The sequence below is a fragment of the Danio rerio genome, chromosome 3, assembly GCF_052040795.2.
Source record: "Danio rerio strain M-AB ecotype USA chromosome 3, GRCz13ab, whole genome shotgun sequence".
NCBI classification, from domain to species: domain Eukaryota; kingdom Metazoa; phylum Chordata; class Actinopteri; order Cypriniformes; family Danionidae; genus Danio; species Danio rerio.
In genome coordinates, this window is record NC_141023.1 from 24,014,414 (window position 1) to 24,035,457 (window position 21,044).

Sequence of the window (21,044 nt, forward strand, 5' to 3'; positions counted from 1 at the left end):
CTCTGGTGGAAATAAATTGAACAAACGCATCTTAAATAAAGTTTAGCAGTGATTAATAACAATTAATTTGCATTCATTAAAATGTGGTTGCTTTCTCAGTATTGGGTTGCAGCTGGAACTGGCATCCGCTGTGTAAAGCATGCTGGAATAGTTGGCTGTTCATTCCGCTGTGGCAACCTAAATAAGGGACTAAGCCGAAGAAAAATTAAAGAATGAAAATGTGGTTGCTTTAAAATCCCTTATTTTAAATTATAATTACAATATGGTGTTAATTACAAAATCAAACTTGTAGACTTTTATAAATGTGACTACAGAAATCTAATGGCAATAGTCACATTTGACACGGTTTGGATTTCAGTTTTTTTTTTTTTTTTTTTTAAATAAGTGGCATCTTCAACATATTTCAAAAACCTTTTCTGATTGACATATTATTTCAACCAGAATTACAAATATCTACATATGTTCAAGTTAGCTATAATTGTATATATGCTCACTCAGTAGCAACACCTACACAACTTTGAAAGGTTACATTCGCTTTCGTTTTATCAGTGAGCCTACGCGTCCCGTTGTGTGGAAGCTTTGTTTAATTCAGGCGGGAGATTTGGAAACAACAACCTATTCTGCACAGCTCGTGTCAAGCCAAAGATACACAACTCCATACAGCTTATTGACAGGTAAGCGAATCAAACCAAATTGCTTTTAACACCAAACAGAGTGAGAAATGTTGGTTCGTATGTATAAATGCAGATTTCATACAGAACTGTTTCTGTTGTATTGTAAACAATATACACGCGGTTGTAAAACAGTTTTGTGTGGCATTATAGATCAGTTTATGGAATTCAACGGGCAGATGGACTTTCTTACTGATGAGCAGTTGCTGTCTGTCTTCCACCTCAAGAAGACGGAAATTTCGTGCATAGAACAACCGCTCATCTTCCTCACACAACTGAGAGACCACAACCTGTTGCCGGAGACGCGTTTCAAGGCAATAACACACACAGAAACACATTACAGAAATTAACAATGGTTTTATTCGATAAAATAAAAGTGTAGTAACAAATTTGTTTCGTGTACTGACTAAGCTACTACAGTTTTTTTTTCTACAAATACTGTTTGTAGAATTAGTCTATGATTATAGTGAATTAATGTAATTTTCTGTTTGTTTGGAAAGGGTACCAAAATTATTTATTTTTATGGACAGCAGTATTAAAATAAAAAATTGGAGAACTATATGAAACTAAATATAAAAAATTCAAGTTTTTGGCCATTGCACCATAATAATAATAATTGAAGAGTTCAGATGCAAAAACCTGAAGTGCCGCCTGAAATTTCCATTAAAAATTAACATTTTTCTTAGCTTCCTTTGTTAAGATATTTTACTTTAAAGGCTACTAATGATAAAAAAAATCTAATTTAAAAGGAAGCTTTCTGATTTTTTTGCATCTAAACTTTTCAATTTTTGGACTATTGAGTAATATTATGTATCATGTCAACACTTTACTGTGTGTTTGTTATTGTGCAGGGCAGGCTATAATATTATATCTTGGAAGGACATTAGCAGTGCCATGTTTTTGAACAGTAGATTGCAAAATATTTATTTTTATTTCTTGCAAATGTGCATTTTTATCTCTAACTTTATCTCTAATTCTATAGTTATCTCATTAATATCATATTGTTAGACATATACCATGGTAATATCAGTAGTTTTGGAAAACTGGACCATAATAATACCATTTTTGGACATTTAGCTACAGGTAAATCTGTTTTATTGGGACATGTACTGTGAAAATACCATTTTGTTAACTATTTTTAAAAGTGGAATTTCAGTATCATGTTTCAGATCAGTATGCACCATAATTCATTTGCTGCCATAAACTTTTCCACTGCCATAGTTAACTTATTAAAAATATATTTCTAATCATATAACTGGCAATGCCAGTGTTTTATTGGAAATTAATACATTTTGTACACTCAACCATAGTAAAGTTTTTAGTTTTACCCTCCTTGTTTTTGGACACGTACAACAGCTCTATCATGTTTGTATCTTAAATACTCTTCAAAAAGTCTGTTCAGATAGTGAGCATAAGACTGAAACATTAGCCAAATTTGTAAAATACCATGATATTACCATCTGAAGCTACCAATAATGCAGAAATGTCATTGCTAGCATGTTATAAACTCTGCTCATGCCAATCTCCCCGTGTTTGTCTGTAGAAGGTGAAAGGGATGCGCACTCGAGAGCAGAGGCAGCAAGGAGTCTATGATGTTCTGGAGTGGCTGGAGAGAGAGAGATCTCAGGACATTCGGCGTTTCTGGCGATGTGTGTTTGAAGATCATATCGTGCAGAAGTACCCCACGCTACACCTGCTCAGGAAAAGCCTGCCAGAAACCGGTAGCTGAAGTCCATTGCTATGAAATTTAGAGGCTCATTCTGCATTTTTACAATATGATGGATCAAGATTTTATTTTTTGCCTTTTTTCTTTGGTCCAGTAACCAAATTCTCTGAGGAACGTATAGGCATTGAGACACTGACAGAAAATAGTGGACAAAAGGAGAAGAACGGGACATACAACAGAAAGAGAAATGACAGAAGTGATGATCCGGGTTCTTCAGCCAAGAAACCCTCATTCTGTGAGTATTTTAAGCTCTCAAAGGTTTCTTTGTGTTTGATGAAGCTTGTTAGCCTGTTCTTAGATGATACTGTACTGGAAAAATTTATTATTGAGGATCACATATTGATGATTGATAATTATATATTGATATTATAAATTGATTAATGCTTTGGTAAAGTAAATATCAAATGCATTATATTCATAGGGCTATTACAGTCATCTGTAATCTACTGGTTGTTTAAGTTGTTTAAAAGTTAAGGAGCTGTAGTGAAATTATTATCCAAAATATCGTAACATTGTCTTTAAAAATGCCCTTGAGCCCATCCTTGGGATCTGTTTGCTCACAGAGGCTGTCTGTGTGTAAACTGATCATTCCCTGGAGAATTAATTTAATTCAATTCATGTTTATTTATAAAGCACTTTTTACATTGTAAATTGCATCAAAGCAGCTTAACATAGTTCTAGTAAAGTCCATATTTCAGAGTTGAAGTTCAGTTTAGTTCAGTTCAGTGTAGTTTAAATTTCACTGCTCAAATTCAAACACTTAAGAGCAAATCCACCAAAGCGCTTTAATTAAAGCAATTAAAAGACAAACTTGTCTGACTTTATTCAATTTCAGTCTTCACATTAAAATGTATTCCTTATAAACAGGAAGAAAATAATTTGCCATTACAATTCTTATTTATGGAAACAAAAAAGCTAATGGAAGTTTGTTTTTTGAACAAAGTAGTGTAATGGTGACTTTTTATCAATTCTGACTTTTTGATCTCAAGGAAAAAGTCTGGAGTGTGAGATAAAAAGTCACAATTGCCTTTGTAAGTGTACTATTCTGTGGGAGAAGCATTTTTTATTTTTAATCTGTCTCCTCTGTCTCTTTCTTTTTCAGCACCTCATGAGAAAGGAAGCAAAGAGAGGATTTGGATGCTTTCTAGATATAAAACTCAGCTGCCTGTAAAGTGTGGGGATAAAGAGGGCATTCTCTATCGAGACAAACTGGCCAAGGGTTCAACATCATTGTGTTTTTGCTCTATTTGCTACACATTTTATAACGATGTGTTTATCATAATTTTAAAAGATCTGAAATTGTGCATGCTCTTCATTTATTCCATAGGAGAGAAGTGTATCAGAGAAGGGGCTCAGGGACGCTGGTTCTCCCCAAGTGAATTTGAGAAGTTTGCAGGGAAGGAAAGTAGCAGAAACTGGAAAGCCAGCATCCGCTGTGATGGCACACCACTTAAAAAACTCATTGAGGTAAATCATTCAGACACTTACAGACTGAGAAAACATGGGATTGTCTTTTCCTGGGTTATTGTGCTTGCAATCGTCTATATAGTGCACTAATACTTTTAATGAAGATTTTTTTTTTATTTAAATGAATGTTTCTTGATAAATTGTTTATCTATATAAAATATACATATGTAGATTGGGTCTGTTGTAGAATATTTTGCTAGGTTTTTTATCAGTTTATATTCATTCATTCATTTTCTTTTCGGCTTAATCACTTGTTTTAATCTGGGGTCACCACAGCGGATTTAACTGCCAACTTATCCAGCTTATGTTTTACGCAGTGGATGCCCTTCCAGCCGCAACCCATCACTGGGAAACCCATACACACACATTCGCACACATAAATACACTATGGACAATTTAGCCTACCCAATTCACCTGTACTGCATGTCCTTGGTTGTGGGGGAAACTGAAGCACCCGGAGGAAACCCACACGAACGCAGGGAGAACATGCAAACTCCACACAGAAACCCCAACTGACCCAGCCAAGGCTCAAACCAGCGACCTTCTTGCTGTGAGGCGACAGCACTACCTACTGCGCCAATGCGTCGCCCTAGTCAATTTATAATTAATGTTAAATTAGCCAGAAAAAAAAAACAATTGGCTTAGTGTGTATCATATTTAAGACTATACCTATATTTTATATTCATACATATGTAATTCAGGGTTAATGTGGCTTAATACTAAAATATACTGAAATATACTATACTGAAATATCATTATGAGAGAATATTTTTGTTATTTATTATTGTATTTTTGTTATACAGTTGAAGTCAGAATTATTAGCCCCCCTGAATTATTAGCTCCCTTCTTTATTTTAACCCTAATTTTTGTTTAACAGAGATTTTTTCAACCCATTTTTAAACATAATATTTTTATTAACTCATTTCTAATACCTGATTTATTTTATCTTTGCCATGATGACAGTAAATAATATTTTACTAGATATTTTTCAAGACAATTCTATACAGCTTAAAGTGACATTTAAAGGCTTAACGGTAAATTAGGTTAACTAGGCATTGTATGGTAATTAGGCAAGTTATTGTACAACAATGTTAATAACAATAAAATATAGCTTAAAGGGGCTAATCATTTTGACCTCAAAATTGTTTTTAAACAATTAAAAACAGTTTTTATTCTTGCCAAAATTAAACAAATAAAACTTTCTCTAGAAAAAAAAAATATTATAAGACATACTGTGAGAATTTCCTTGCTCTGTTAAACATCATTTGAGAAATATTTTAAAAAGACAACAAAACTCAAAGGGGGTTAATAATTCTAACTTTAACTGTATATAAAATTAATATACTTTTTTAAACATTTTTTATTTCATATATATATATATATATATATATTTAGATTTTTTTTTTATTAGACATGGGGTAGATAATTGCATGTAAGGCAACTTTTATGTTACTTTAGGTGTAATTATATTAAATATATACAATTGTTAGAGCAGCACTGAGTATGAACATACATAAGTGTATAGTTCACACAAACAATTGAACTTTCTAGAGTTATTGTTAGGCAACACGGTGGCGCAGTGGGTAGCGCTGTCGCCTCACTGCAAGAAGGTTGCTGGTCTGAGCCCTGACTTGATCAGTTGGTATTTCTGTGTGGAGTCTGCATGTTCTCCCCGTGTTGGCGTGGGTTTCCTCTGGGTGCTTGACCAAACTGTTTGTAGTGTATGTGTGTATTTCCTGGTCCTCCATGTTGGGGATTGAGTGTTGGGCTAACAACCCACCTCATAAAAACAAACTCACAAAACACAAATACGGTGCAGCTAAATATCAACTTTGATATAAATGGCCCTGGGAGTATTTAAGTAAATAAGAACTGTTGTTATTTGAAAATCTAATGTGTATATTCACCACTTGATGTGAAGTAAATTGCACCTTTTCCAATTTTGCTTCCTGGCTAGCCACTGTCTTATTATAATAAAGGGTAACACTTTATTTTGATGGTCTATTTGAGGATATAGACTGTCTGCTTAAAATGTTGAAACTGCTTTTTCAACAGACATTTAGCTGACTATAGCCCTAACCCCAACCTAACAGTCTGTTTATAATCTAATGAGAATTAGTTGGCATGTAGATGCAGTGTAACTTAACTTCAACAAACGGACCATCAAAATAAAGTGTGACTTAATAAAGGTAAAAAGAGTCAGTGCCACAGAAGACTACTGAAGACCTGATGCAAATAAAAAAAAATCATAAAATTCAATAGTGTTAATATGTTTTCCTCCTGAATGCATATTTACTGTACCCCTTTTCCTACATCCCATGAAGCTCCGAGGGGGAGCAACCTGTACACCCATTAAAAGAGAATGGAACAGTAGTATTGTGCAAAAACAAGTGACATTATTTCTTACACTTTAAATTCAATAGTTTGTCCTGACTTTTACACACAAATGGAGTTACATTCAAAGAAGCACATACTTTTAAACACACAGATGATCTGACAGCTGTTCCCTTCTCATTCTTTTAGGAGAATCATCTTCAGTGTCCACCGATGAAGAACAGAGATAGAACATCTGTCCGAAAAGTATGATTCCTCCCTCTATTTGGTTTGTTGCTCCTCTTTTTTATTTTGGACATTCATCAAAACACTGTGTTTTAATCCTGTAGAGCAAGAAAAACATTTCTATTAGCTCATCTGAGAGCTCCAGTACAGGTGAGGCAGAATCATCCATCATTACATCATTGTTGGGATAAATTGCAGATCGTCTGTGTGTTTCCTCAGTAAGCTGGAGCTCCAGGAAGGCAACAACAACTGAGAGATGTGAATCCAACAGTTTATTGCTCTCTTCTAAAGAAGTCTGGGGTATTCCCAGCTTTTATACATCATACTCAGGGTTACATGGGCTATGAATACGTGCAAATATTCAGCTCAGTTAGGCAGAACAATTTTATCCAGTGCTCAAGAATGTCAAGGCGCAACGTCAAGGCACCTAGTACAGGGACAACTTACAATAAGATAAGACACAGTTACAAAACAGAATATTTGGAGAGTGACTACATGGATATTTCTTTCAATCATTCACACTCCTTGTCTGTTGATTTCTGAAACCAGCCGTGTGTTTTACTCCTCAAGATTCAGAAACCAGCGCCAGTTCAGAAGAGGAAAGTGAGGCGGAAGACGTCCAAAAGCAGAGCAAGAGAGCAGGACTAAGATCACAGTTTAGAAGTGGAGTTGATGATTATGGGGAGGAGGAAGATGAGATGGTAGATCTGACTGTTTTTCAAGCACCATCTTTACCAGTCTCCTGTGTCTCACTCATTGGGACTCTGTTCAAAGACAGATTTGCCACAGGTGTGTTTCTGCGCTAAATGCACACACACAACTCAGCAGGCAGTTATTGATTTGTGCCCGAGGTTTGAATGGGAGGAGTGCATGTTTATTTAATTGCAGGGAGGTGTGGGAAGAGTATACGGACCAAGCAACACTGGTTTACTCCGGAGGAATTTGTAAAGGAGGAACCAACTCTCTCTGATGGACTCTGGAAAAGAGATATACTGTGCCATGGAAAAACTCTCAACTTTTTATGCGAGGTAACAAGCTGAAGAAACATTTAATGACATGAGAGAGAGCATAATTATAATGATGTTGGTCAATGTTGGTCATTTTCAGAAAAAGATCCTGGACATCCATCCGAAAAACTGTACATGTGTGAAGTGCAGCACTAATCCAGATGATCTGGTAAGAGTCCTCTCTGTCTGGCAGTCAGTTAGTTTAAAGATTATATCAATGGTATAAAGTTAAACTAACAACAAAACCTTACATTAATCTCGCAATACATTGCAATAGCAGGTTATTATAATGTAGTTGTCTAAACTTGAAAAAAACAAAACATTAAGATGCAAAAGCGCCATCTGAAAATTTCTTCAAAAATTAGTATTTTTCTCAGTGTAGGTTCAGTGATTACATTTTTATGATGATTACTGGATTCTGTTCATTTCTTTTTAAGTGAATTAACTGAACATAAACATAGGAGGCTGAGAAAAATGCTAAATTTGGAAGGAAATGTCAGATGGCACTTGAAAGTTTTTACATCTAAACCAGGGTGCCCAAACCTTTTCTTATAAAGGGGCCCAAAACCAAAGTTGTTTAAGGGCTGTGGGCTGAAGTTTAATATACCAAATTATATTATGTTAAGTTTGTCATTGATAACTTCCTAATTTATTTGCTAAGACTCAAAAACAACTAGAAAACGGTGCTTTAAAACATATATAAAAATTATGCAGTATTAATTTTAATATTTTATAATAAATAGCAAAAACATAAGAATACGCAGAATACGCTGGTCAAGCTGCTCCCGCCTTTACCTTGATTTGCTCGCCGATGTCTTGTGCATTGTCCTCTGTCAGTCAAGTGACAGTATATTTACATTTTAATAGTCTGATTCATTTACAGCATTTCAATGAAACATTTAATTTTAGTTGGCGACATGGTGGCTTAGTGGTTAGCATTATCACGTCACAGCAAGAAGATTGCTGGTTCGTGTCCCGGCTGGGCCCGTTGGCATTTCTGTGTGGAGTTTGCTTTTTCCCCCTGTGTTGGCATGGGTTTCCTCCAGGTACTACAGTTTCCTCTACAGTCCAAAGACATGCGGTATAGGTCAATTAAATAAACTAAATTTTCCACAGTGTATGAGTGTGTGTATGAATGTTTAACAGTACTGTGTTGCAGCTAGAAGGGCATCCACTGTGTAAAACTTTTGCTGGATAAGTTGGCGGTTCGATTTGCTGTGGCAACCCCGGATTAATAAAGGGACTGAGGGAAGGAAAATGAATGAATGAATTTAATTTTAACTTTTTTGTAGCTCCTCAATTAAACCAAAAACTAAATTTTATGTTGAATTCAAAATGATCTCTCTCAAAGGCATTTGCCCCAACCAACTCCCCATCATTCTCACTCTCTTTTCAGATGGAATAGAGGGCCAAACTAAAGGTTACCATGGGCCAACTTTGGGCACCTTTAATATAAACTCTTCAATTGCAAATGAAAAACATTTAATTAAAACATAAAAAAATTAATCATTGTATTTAGTAGTTGCAAAAAACAAAAAAAAAACCTTGCTTCTATTGAATTTGTTAAAATTAATTTAAACTAATGATTTAGACTAAACTAAAATAAAGTTAAAGACTTATTTCAGTATGATGATGTATTTCCAACTGAAGTAGAATACTAAATAGGGAGCGGGGTTTTATTTTTGTGCTCCTCTTCTCATCTTTTACTAGCAGCAAACTGATAGTTGGTGTGGAGGTGTGGCTAAGCTAACAATCTGACATCATCAGAGAAGGACTGCCATACCAAAGCGGGAGCTTTTAATCTTTCAAGATTCAAGATTACCAAAACAAACAGTTTAATTGTTCACCTAAAGGCTAACATTGTGCAACAAACTAACAAAATCAATACATATTTTGAGTCTTTAAGAAATTCTGTAATTGAAAACCACTTCTGTAGATGAAAGCAAGATCATGAGAACAGTATGAATGCACTTAGACTTAATTCAGTGATATCGATAAGCACGTCATGATGTTGCCTAGTACGATGCCATCCTGGATTAACATCTATGTTGATCCTGCAACATAATTTTTATTAAAAAAATGTGATCCATACCTATTCCCTGCCTCTAAACCCAACCATAACTAAATTACTTCCAAAATCAGAGGGGATTATTAGTTGGATAACAATCATGTAGAAGTGCATAATATCTAACCGTTAGCCTAAATTTAACTTAAACGGTAAACAGATACCTTTATTCTGATTGGCTGATTGAAATATTGTTCCAGGATGAAAATAGATGTTAATCCAGGAGCATGTCCTACTTGGTAAAATCAGGTTGGCGTAATGATAACATGTTGTATCATGTTCTATGACTAGATGGACCAGAACAACGATGATGAGTGTAATGTGTGTCACTCTGAGGGGAATCTGGTGTGTTGTGATAAATGTCCACGAGCTTTTCATCCAGACTGTCACCTACCTGCTGTAAATGAAGAAGACTCGGCCTGGTGAGTGTTCGAGAGAGAGGTTTACAAAATAAAATCATTCAGTCAGCAAGCATGTGAGTTGTGCTGTACTTTCATGCTGTATGTTTTCATGTAGGCAGTGGATTTGTACCTTTTGCATGTTAAGAACCCGTCAACGAGGGTGTGCCTCCAGAAACATGACTGAACAAGAAGCTTTTGATGTTCCAATATCTCAATGCAGACTGGTAAACACACACACACACACACACACACACACACACACACACACACACACAATAAGTTTATTATAAGGCAACTACAGATATTTCACACTGTTGGAACAGCCTCCAGTGCACACATAAGAGTCATAAATATGAGGTCTGTCACAATTCGCTCACTCTTCACTTGTTTCAAACCTATTTGAGTTTCTTTAATTCATTGAACACAGCAGATATTCTGGGAAATGCAGAAAACAGGTAGACACTGACTTCCATAATAATTTTGTTCTACAGTGGAAGTCAATGGCTACTGGTTTCTAACATTATTTAAAGTATAGTTTTTGTTGTTTTAGATTAATAAATGTTTTATGTGTATTATTCTGCTGAATATATACGCTATTTGGTATGTTTAGAAGAAAAAGAATTAAATGTTGTTGTAATTCTTTTGGTGTTTAATTCAATTGGTGTTTTATGTTGTTTGTCTTCTGTAGCAGTGCCACTACCTGCTGTTATGTATGTACAATGAAGATATCCAGAAGGTGTTTGTAAAGGATCCACGCCCAAATGTGAGTTTATGCTGCAGTGTTTTAGGTGTTCAGAATTTCTCAAAATTTGATTTTCAACTAATAAATAGTCATTAAATAAATATATTAACTCACACCTATGAAGATAATTAATGGGGTTTGCCATAGGCAAAGTCCATTCTTACTATTGTGGTTTATTATTCTTCTTCCTTCTTCTTCTTCTTCTTCTTCTTCTTCCTTCTTCCGTCCTATTTTTCGGCGCGTAACTACAGTAGTCCCGCAGCTTTCGTCCCAGACCCTTGAAAGTGGGCTCAAATCGTGCGGCCTTATCGGGAATGGTGTGCTATGACTTTTATAAGGGGTCCAAAAATCCCATAGACTTAACATTGAGCCGAACTTTGACGAATCACAGCGCCGAGTGTGAATTTCATAGAAATATGGGATTCACAGCATCTGTAGGGGGTTGCAGCCTAAGTGAGAACATACCCCGCAAGGGGTTATAAGTTGCACCCCTGGGGCTCTAGGACGTCCCGAAGTGGTCCCCATTGACTTACATTGGCCCATTGACTCCCATTCATTTTCTAGACACACGTAAGATACTATTCCCGGAAATCGCCGTAGCGCCAACAGTGAAATTGGTAGAGACATGGGATTCGCGACTTCTCGAGAGGGTTATAGGAGGCTTCAAACCACACCCCGAAAGGCAGTAAATGTTGTACCCCTGGGGAGCTAGGACGTCCCAAAGTCTCCATTGACTTTACATGGAGCCGAACTTTAACCAATCACTGTGTCCATTGTGAATTTCATAGAAATATGGGATTCACAACATCTGTAGGGGGTTGCAGCCTAAGTGAGAACATACCCCGAAAGGGGGTATAGGTTGTTCCCCTGGGGTGCTAGGACGTCCCAAAGTGGTCCCCATTGACTTTACATTGCCCATTGACTCCCATTCATTACATTGACTCCCATTATAAATGTCATATGTCAATCACAGTACATAACAGTGTCATACTGACTTGGGGGTTGGCTTATTTGTCTCAGGCAACCAATCAGCATCTCATTATGATATTTGAGCTAACAAGCCACGCCTCCCCACACCACTTAAAGACCCTTAATAACTGCCCCATTGACTTAACATGGGGTGGGACGTCCCATTGCAGATCCCATTGACTTCCATTATAAATGTCACACATCTATAACATTACATAGGAGTGTCATAGAGACATGGGGGTGGGCTCATTTGACTCAGGCAACCAATCAGCATCACATTATTATAATGAAGCTCACAAGCCACGCCCCCAAATTGGTCCCATAGACTTCTATTATAATAGGGCTAGATGCATATCTTTGCATAGCAGTGTCATACAGACTTGGGGGTCGACTCATTAGACTCAGACAACCAATCAGCTTTTCAATATGATAATGAAGCTCATAAGCCACGCCCCCAAAGCCATTTAAATACCCTTGATAAGTCTTCCATTCACTGCCATTTTAACTGGTCTACATGCATAACTTTGCATAACAGTGTCCTATAGACTTAAGGGTTGGCTCATCTGACTCAGACAACCAATCAGCATCTCAATATGATAATGAACCTCACAAGCCACGCCCCCAAACTGATCCCATAGACTGCCATTATAACTGGCCTAGATGCATATCTTTAGATAGCAGTGTCATAGAGACATGGGGGTTGGTTAATTTGACTTAGACAGCCAACCACATTCAAGTTCACTCTGTAACCTCGCCCATAGCAACAAAACAGAGTACCCTAGCAACCGTTCATCAACAGCTATATCTCAGCATCGGAACATCGTAGAGACTTGGGGATTGACTCGTTTGACTCAAGCTAGCAAACGGAACTTCCTATATGCTACACATGCTAGCAGTGACTAGCTACATGCTAATATTGACTAGCCATGTACTGTAACTTGCTAGAAATGCTTACTAAGTATAAATATTTCATCAGGCAAGTATGTGAGGCTTGCCTAGTAACCACCCAGGGTACCCTAGCAACTGCATAGCAACCACCCAAATTACCCTAGCAACCGCCTAGCAACCACCTAGCAACCGCCTAGCAACGCCTTAGTAAGGGCCTAGCAACCACTTAGGACACCCTAGCAACCGCCTAGCAACGCCTTAGCAACCACTTAGAATACCCTAGCAACCACCTAGCAACACCGTAGCAACCACCTAGCAACCACTTAGGACACCTTAGCAACCGCCTAGCAACATCTTAGCAACCCCCTAGCAACCACTTAGAACACCCTAGCAACCGCCTAGCAACACCTTAGCAACCGCCTAGCAACCACTTAGAACACCCTAGCAACAGCCTAGCAACACCTCAGCAACCACCTAGCAACCACTCAAAACAGCCTAGCAACCGCCTAGCAACACCTTAGCAACCACTCAGGACACCCTAGCAATCGCCTAGCAAAACCTTAGCAACCACCTAGCAACCACCTAGCAACACCTTAGCAACCACCTAGCAACCACTCAGAGCACCCTAGCACTGTTGCTAGCATGATGTTAACACGATTAGCATCATGCTAGCTACATGCTAATCCTGTTAGCATGATGCTAGCAACTCCATTAGCATGTTGCTAGCATGATGCTAACACACTTAGCATCATGCTAGCTACATGTTAAGCATGTTAGCATGATGCTAGCAACTCAATTAGCATGTTGCTAGCATGATGCTAACACGATTAGCATCATGCTAGCAACATGCTGATCATTAACAGGATTAGCATGTAGTCCACAGTGGTAAAGTGCTGCCTTTACAGGCAAAAATGCATCCCAAAATGGTTCCATAGACATAACATTGCCACAAAATGGCTGTCATTGGCACAAAATGGCTGACATCGAAAAATCCCCATTGACTTAACATGGACACAAAATGGCTGATATCAATATCTAGATTAGTAAGTCGTAAAACTTGAGAGTGGGCTCATTTTACTCGGCCTATCAAGTCGGTATTCATTAGTGACATAACAAATTTGTAAACACCCCCTAGCAACCACTTTAAGCCCCCTAACAACCATAAAACAACATGAACAAGTCATATTTTAGCACTGGAATATCGTAGAAAGACAGGGTTTGGGTTCTTTTGATGCAGGTTGATCAAATCTCTGTTGTCTTCACCTACTACAAAGGCGTTGCCACACCCTAGCAACCATTTACATTACCCTAGCAACCACATAAACACATAAATTGAATCATTTCTCCGCATTTATTGCTATTTTGCCAAGTTTAGTACCATTTTGTACCCCATCGATTTGCCACGCAAACCCCATTCACATTTTCTTTAGGAAATGTACAATTCTAGTTATAAATATATTGTTCTAATATATAAGAGAATCCACACAACTGTAATAGCTTGCACAGAATACCAATATCACTGGAATCACTTTCAGAATTTATTTTCAGTTGTTGAATGATTGACAGCCATCAGACTCTACCCTGGTTTAAATGGAAAATTCGCTCAAAAATAAAAATAAAATATTAGCTTTTAATTCACTCACCTTTAGGCCATGCAAGCTTTAGGTGACTTTTTCTTTCCAGCAGAACATTAAAAAAGAATTTTAGCTGCACTTGTGGGTAAACAGCGCTTGTTTTGTCTGCTCACTGTTCTTTTCACTGTTTTGGAAAGAAGCTGACATTTTAAGGAAACATGAAAACCTGTGTGATGATTCCATCACTTGCCTCCATAAGTGAAAATGGGTCTGCATGAACTGGACGTTGCTGAGACTTTTATTTTAGTATGTTGATTTTCTTAACTGAAATGGAATATTAAGTAGGGGTTGGGGCTTTCTTTTGTGCATGATTCCTTCATAGCAAACTAACAGTAAAAAAGGAGTGGTCAAAATTGATATACAGTTGCTATGGAAGCCATCAAATTGACATCAGCAATAAGAGTGTCAAAATTAATTGTTTATTCGATGCACCACGATGCAAAAGTGGACAATTTGGTATCGGTTTAGTAAGAGATCATAACCGGTTATTACGCTGACATCATTTATCTCCTATGCGCTATGTCGTGATAGAATACTAGGGTGAAGGAAGCGAGGGCGGGTAAACAAAACTCTCCAAATACTTAAAAAAAACAGATAATTGTTCTCAATTCACTGCTTGTGAGCTTGCTGGACAGTCTTTTATTGACACTGAAGAGGGTACTGCGCACAATCCGCTAATTCACTACTAGAGAGAAAATGAAAGCTGTAAAACTGCATCTCTGCCTCTCTCTGTCTTTCTTTCACTTTTGACCAGCTGGCATGTTTGTGAGGTAACTTTTCCTCTTCCTTACTCCTTCCTTCCTCACTTGTGGATCCAGACTTGAGTGTGTCTGTTGTGCGAGTTCTAATTACGGATTACCTGTGATAACCGTGCATTATACGCATATACTGTAGACTGTTACTGCAGCTGTTTGTCCTGTGTCACTCATCGGTAGGACCACTTGGAATCTGCATGCACAGAAATCCGTAGATTTCCGCAGATTTTTAGCCCATCAGTCTATGTATTTACTTGTGTAAATGTGTGTAACTTTATATTTATCCAGTTTTTAATTAAGTTCACTAATATTGTTGTGATAATAATAATATTAAAATGTTCATATGATTTATTTACAATGCAGTTTGTAAAGTAATATTAGTCAAAGTAAAAGTCTTTTAGTAGTCTTATTATAGACGAGACTTGCTTTGTTTACCAAATGAATGGATCTAATTGGATTTGCATTGTAAACATTAAATAAAAGTTAAAAAGGTATATTTTTATTTCATATATTTAGTTTTTAGTTATGATACTCCTACAATCATTCCGCATGAATATGCAGATTTTTTTTACAAAATTCTCAGCAGAAATAGCAAAAAATGTCCGCAGGTTCTTTCTGTCCCTACTTATCAGTAAACAGCGCTGACAGATTAGAGCCAATCGCAGCCCTTTCTGTTGAGCGGGTGAATACAATAATCAAACATTGTATAACTCGCTCGTCAGTGCTCAATAAACAAGTGGGATAATATTTACATAATTTTTTGCTATAAATGCTCATGATGTCTTCTGTGCATGTATTTGAGTTTTGTTTAAAACATTTTTAAAAAAGTGTTTTCTTTGAGCAGGTAGGATTAAATGTACAGTTCATACTGCTTGTATTAAAGGACAAAATTTTATTAAAAACAATATATAAATATATTTATAGATTTTAGTACAATTTGTTTCTTATGCTGTAAAGAAAAAATCTAATTGTGGATGGAAAGCCTTGTCAATGCATCATGATGCACTGAGATGTTGTTATGAATCAAATGGCATAATAATCTGAACTGAACCAAACCGTGAGACCATTTTAGGTTCACACCCTTAATCAGCAGAAAGACCACCACTCCTAATGTAGAAACAAATGGTCAGACTTTGATTGAAGTTGACTTTTTTTCAGTAGATTAACTTGCACGGAGCGTTTATTCACTTGTACATTTTCGAATTTGCGAATGACATTTTACGAATACATAACTATTGTTTACACAAGTGTTTTGAATATTGTGTGTGTGCAAATCAAGACATTCAGCCATCACATCAAAGTTGGAGTGTACATTTCAACCTTCACATACAAATATTATGACAAGTTCTCACATTTATATTTGCAAGCTCTCGAGGTTGGTTACTGATTTACCTCCATATGATCACATTGCGCTATTTTAAATAATTTTCTATTGCCGTCAAGTGTTTTGCACTCTGCAGAAAAAGCACCTGAGCATCAAGACTGTTGATACAGTGGTTGTCTAGGCTAGCATCATAAAACGTACAGCACTCTGCTCCTTTCAAATGAGTCTTTTCTAAAACAAACAAAATTGCTTGTTTTGCGTGTTTTCAGAACTGAATGCATGTTCCACATCCAATATCAAAACCTTCATTAGCATTAACGTTTTTCTTATTTGGTTTAGTTAATTTAGTTTAATTGTCACTTTTAAATCATAATTTGATTCCTTATCATTTTCTCTGGACAAATTCATGTGTATCAGAATCAGAAATAGCTTTTTTACAGAGACAGTCACAGGACAAAAACATAACAAGTATATTTTAAAAACAGTAGTGATGGCAAATATGCAAATTGACAAGTGTGTAAACAGGTATATTACTATATACAACGTTATATGTGCAGCTGTTATGTGCAAATTGGCATGTAAAGTATGTTGTTAAATAAATAAGCGTATATATGTATAAAAAGTTTTAATGTTTTACAATTACTATCGTCAAGTGTTCATAAAATGGATTGCCTGAGGGAAGAAACTGTTCGTATGTGTTTTATGCAAATTACTAATTGTGTGCACGAGGACTCTCCCTGAGAACAATTTATATACAAATTACTAACAGAAGGAGTTTAGGAACAAACTAATTTGCATACACATGTTTTGTGAATTTGGTGGAACATTTTTGTTAGTTCAAAGTTCAAATGTGGGTATGAATACGAAAAACTTATGCAATTATTTTAAATTGTTTTGAATTATTTTGAGTCTGTGAATTGTTTTCAAATGTAATAATAAGATTAGTTTTGATGTAGCCTTGATTATATGCGTCACTAAGAACAACATTCAAAAAAGTCACCTATCTGCAGGGGCGGATTTAGTGATTTGGGGGCCCTAAGCAATTCCAGCCATGGGACTCGAAAGTTCTAAAATGCATCTTTTGTACTTTAATTTATTTTTAATCGATTTATTTAGCGGTTTTTATTCTCATATCACTCAATCTCCTTTTCTACATTTTGTCTTAATGCTAAATAATAACATGTAAAGCATCTTGTAATACATTTTAAATGATTTGTTTTCTTAAAATAGATGCACAACTAAAACTGATATATAAACTGTTTTGTTTTTAAAACTAAATCTTTACCTAATTTGACTGCTGGACTGCTCCATGATTGAAGGTGGGACACATTTGTGCATTTGTGATGTAATAAACATTAAACTTATTTTTTTAGACCCTCATCATATAAAATATGATAGAAAATGATGTTATATAATTTATAGGTATAATTTATACTTTTTCCCAGAGATGGATTGCGGTTGGAAGGGCATCCGCTGCGTAAAAACTTGCTGGATAAGTTGGCGGTTCATTCCGCTGTGGTGACCCTGGATTATTAAAGGGATTAAGCCAACAAGAAAACGAATGAATGAATAATTTATACTTCGAGGTTTTAATTTTGGGTGGCCCACAGATTTCCTAGGGCCATAAGCGGCTGCTTACCTTGCTTATTGGTTGAATCCTCCCCTGCTTGTATGGCTGAGGGTACTTTAAGGGTGTTTTGAGGAGCATTTGAAGTGGCACAAAGCATGTCTGCCATGTGGACAGTAAAATTGTCAATTTAGGTGTGGATTTAAAGTTGATGAAATGTGCATTCAATTATTCTACAATAGCATAAGAAATTTGCCAAAATAAACTGATGTATCCCCAGGTGAGAAGATACTCTGAGTTCATATCCGATCCAATGTGGCTGAACAGAATAAAGCAGAAGTTGAAAGATAACATGTATCAGAAGTTTGGAGAGTTTGCCTCTGACTTTCAGCTCATTTTCAGCAACTGCAGGAAATTTAATCGGGTAAGATTTTATGATAACATAATACAGACATCAACATCAACAACAAAATATTTGATCTATACATGGACCTATCTGTGCGTGATTATTGAATTTTGTTTTCTCTTTCTCTCGAAAGGATAACAAATTTGGCCAGTTGGGTGCCAAACTGAAAGAAATCTTTGAGGATGAGATCCAGAAAATCTTCTTTATCCAATAAGGGTTCTCTTTTTCTTTTGTCTTTCAAAGTTGATGGAGAAATCTAAGCAGCTTTGAATATTATAATGTAAATGAGATGTATTGCATTTCTTATCCCACTGCCCTAGGATGAATACTTTGGTTAATATTCTCGCTGCACACCTTTTTTATAATTCAATTTTTCTATGCAGTCATATATTATTTACAACATAGGTTACAGATGGTCATATATTATGTCTGTATTATCAGCCTTTTGTCCTCCTTATAGATTCTAATTACTGTCTACTGACTTTAAGGTGAAGGGTGTCATTTTTATAAATGCAAAAAGTATTCTTGCACTTTTTCCTCATACGTTAAGCATTGAATAGGTTATTTGTAAAATGAATTCCATGATTGACCTAAAAAACCTATATTTTTATTGACTTTTGTTATTAATTATTTTACTTGTTTTTAGTCTTCTGTTCTGTTGTTTTGTTTTGTTTTGATGCTTTCATGTACAAAAAAATGAGAATAATTTTGGCTGAGGATCGTAAACATTGTAAACAATCTGGAATTTGTTTCCAATTTTGGTGTTGGGTAAATTTACGTTAGCTTTTATGTTAGGCTTTTTTTTTAATTGTAAGTAAAACAGACACTTTAATATGATGTTTATATTTAATATAATGTACTTTAATAAAAGTAAGACCATCTCTGTGTGTTTAATATGTCAACAATGGTTCTTGTAGTTATGTCTGAAGTTTTTGTATATAAACATTTAGTGGGTGTCCTCTGTAAATCATGGTGGTGGTGGAAAATTATATTCATTATGTTTAGCTCAGATTTACACCTAGTATTAAGATTTTTAGTACCAGGTATTTTATCCATATCAAATAATGAATTGACAATGCTAAATACAGGTGTAAAAATGGTCAAGGTTTTGAGGTTGTTCACTTTTGACCACATTTAGACATAAACAGTGACAAATGTGTAGTGTTCAATCAGCAACTAGCAAACAATTATTGTTAACTTGCAATTTATACAGTAAATAACTTGAATTCATTCATTCATATACTAAATTAAAAAATATTGTATTTAATCGATTCATAACCTAAAGTTTGTAATCTCACAAGTCCTGAAATGCATGCTTTCTATTTAATATTTATTTATATTGCTTTTTTATTTGTTATATCACTCAGTTTTCTTTTTTTACATTTTAAATTATTATTTTTTTTAAATGTAAAATTAATTTACAACTGAAAAAAAAAAATTTAATATAAATTTGACTGCTGGACTGCTCCACGATGGATATTTTATTTTGTAATAATAATATTACATAAGATTACATTATAATATTGCATTTGATTGTATACTAAATGAGATTTAACTACGTTAAAATTGTATTTGTTTAACTCTCACCATACAAAATATGGTAGAAAATGATGTTATACATGGTTTATAGTTGTAATTTATACTTCTAAATAATGGGGGGGGGATTTCCTGTGTCCCTAAGCAGCTGCTTACCTTGCTTATTGGTTAAATCTGCCCTGATCACAATTTGTGGCAGTGACGAAGGCATACATGTTCTCATGAATGAGCGATTTGGCATTTTCCCATGATATGTAATCCTTTAATCTCCCAGTAGCAAGACAGCTAACGAAATAGGCCTGAATGCACTATTGTTTACTCTATTACATACCCTTGACCCAGATTAAAGATGCCAGAACAACAGCATATTCAAACAAATATTTTTTCACTCACAATTAAGCTAAACATTTCACATTTTAACAGCAACCAACAACAACAAAAAGCAATGCTTGACTGTAGTTAACTGTAATGTTATCATAGCCGTGGGGACCCTGGTCGATTTGCCATATTAGCAGTAGCAGATGCAGCAGTCAATTTAAGTTTTCCTTTTGAACTAATTTGGGTAACACTTTATTTTAATGGTCCATTTGAGTATTAGTAGACTGTCTGCTTAATATCTTTTTATACTGCTCCTTCAACAAATTGAACAGACTAAAAGAAAACTTAGTGCATGTCAATTTACCCTAATCCTCACCCCAACCTACCTGTCTATTTATAATCTAATGAGAATTAGTGAGCATACGGATGCAATGTAACTTAAATTCAACAAACATACCATCTCAAAATAAAATGTGTGACCCTAATTTGCTTTTGCAGAACAGAGAACTGCATCTTTTTAGCATGTTGACAGTGACCTTTAAAACCTTGGGGTTACTATACCGTCAAGTTAGGCTTTACTGTTACAATTTTTTTTTTTATTTGATCAATCGCGCCCACTGGTGAACAAAAGTAGAATAACTACTAAAAACATCAGAAAGAACAAAAGTTTAGCTATAGGTTAATTTGAGGATTAATTACTAACAGTGTGCATCTGTTCAGCTCGGTTGTTGACCGTATGATACACATGTCAATGTCGAAATGTGTATGGCAACACTTTTGATAAGACGTACAAAACTTTTTTTTTATCCAAGGTAATATCCCAGAACCTGCATACTGCGGTGTCATGTAAAGTAAATGAATGTACTTTGAAATAAACTCTTCTTATTCTTATTAAAGTAACCGAGTCAAACTTTAATTCCTACTCAGTTTTGAAAAGATGTAACAGTCGCTTTCGCTTCATCACTTCCGCGAATTGTCGCGGTTTGAGCAAGATTTCATTCATTCAGGC

General features: G+C 35.7%; 1 protein-coding gene across 1 annotated transcript; it reads left to right on the forward strand.

Moving 5' to 3' along the window:
- The first annotated feature begins 498 nt into the window (after positions 1-498).
- Positions 499-20,496, forward strand: sp100.3 (SP110 nuclear body protein, tandem duplicate 3). The gene is made up of 16 exons (XM_087244492.1): positions 499-674; positions 825-985; positions 2,215-2,392; positions 2,492-2,632; positions 3,500-3,616; positions 3,725-3,864; positions 6,388-6,444; positions 6,528-6,573; positions 6,994-7,212; positions 7,312-7,451; positions 7,531-7,599; positions 9,787-9,917; positions 10,012-10,120; positions 10,585-10,659; positions 18,056-18,199; positions 18,315-20,496. The coding sequence occupies exons 2-16, from the start codon at positions 833-835 to the stop codon at positions 18,393-18,395; spliced, it is 1,800 nt and encodes a 599-aa protein (XP_087100618.1). The 5' UTR covers positions 499-674; positions 825-832; the 3' UTR covers positions 18,396-20,496.
- Positions 20,497-21,044: the final 548 nt, after the last annotated feature.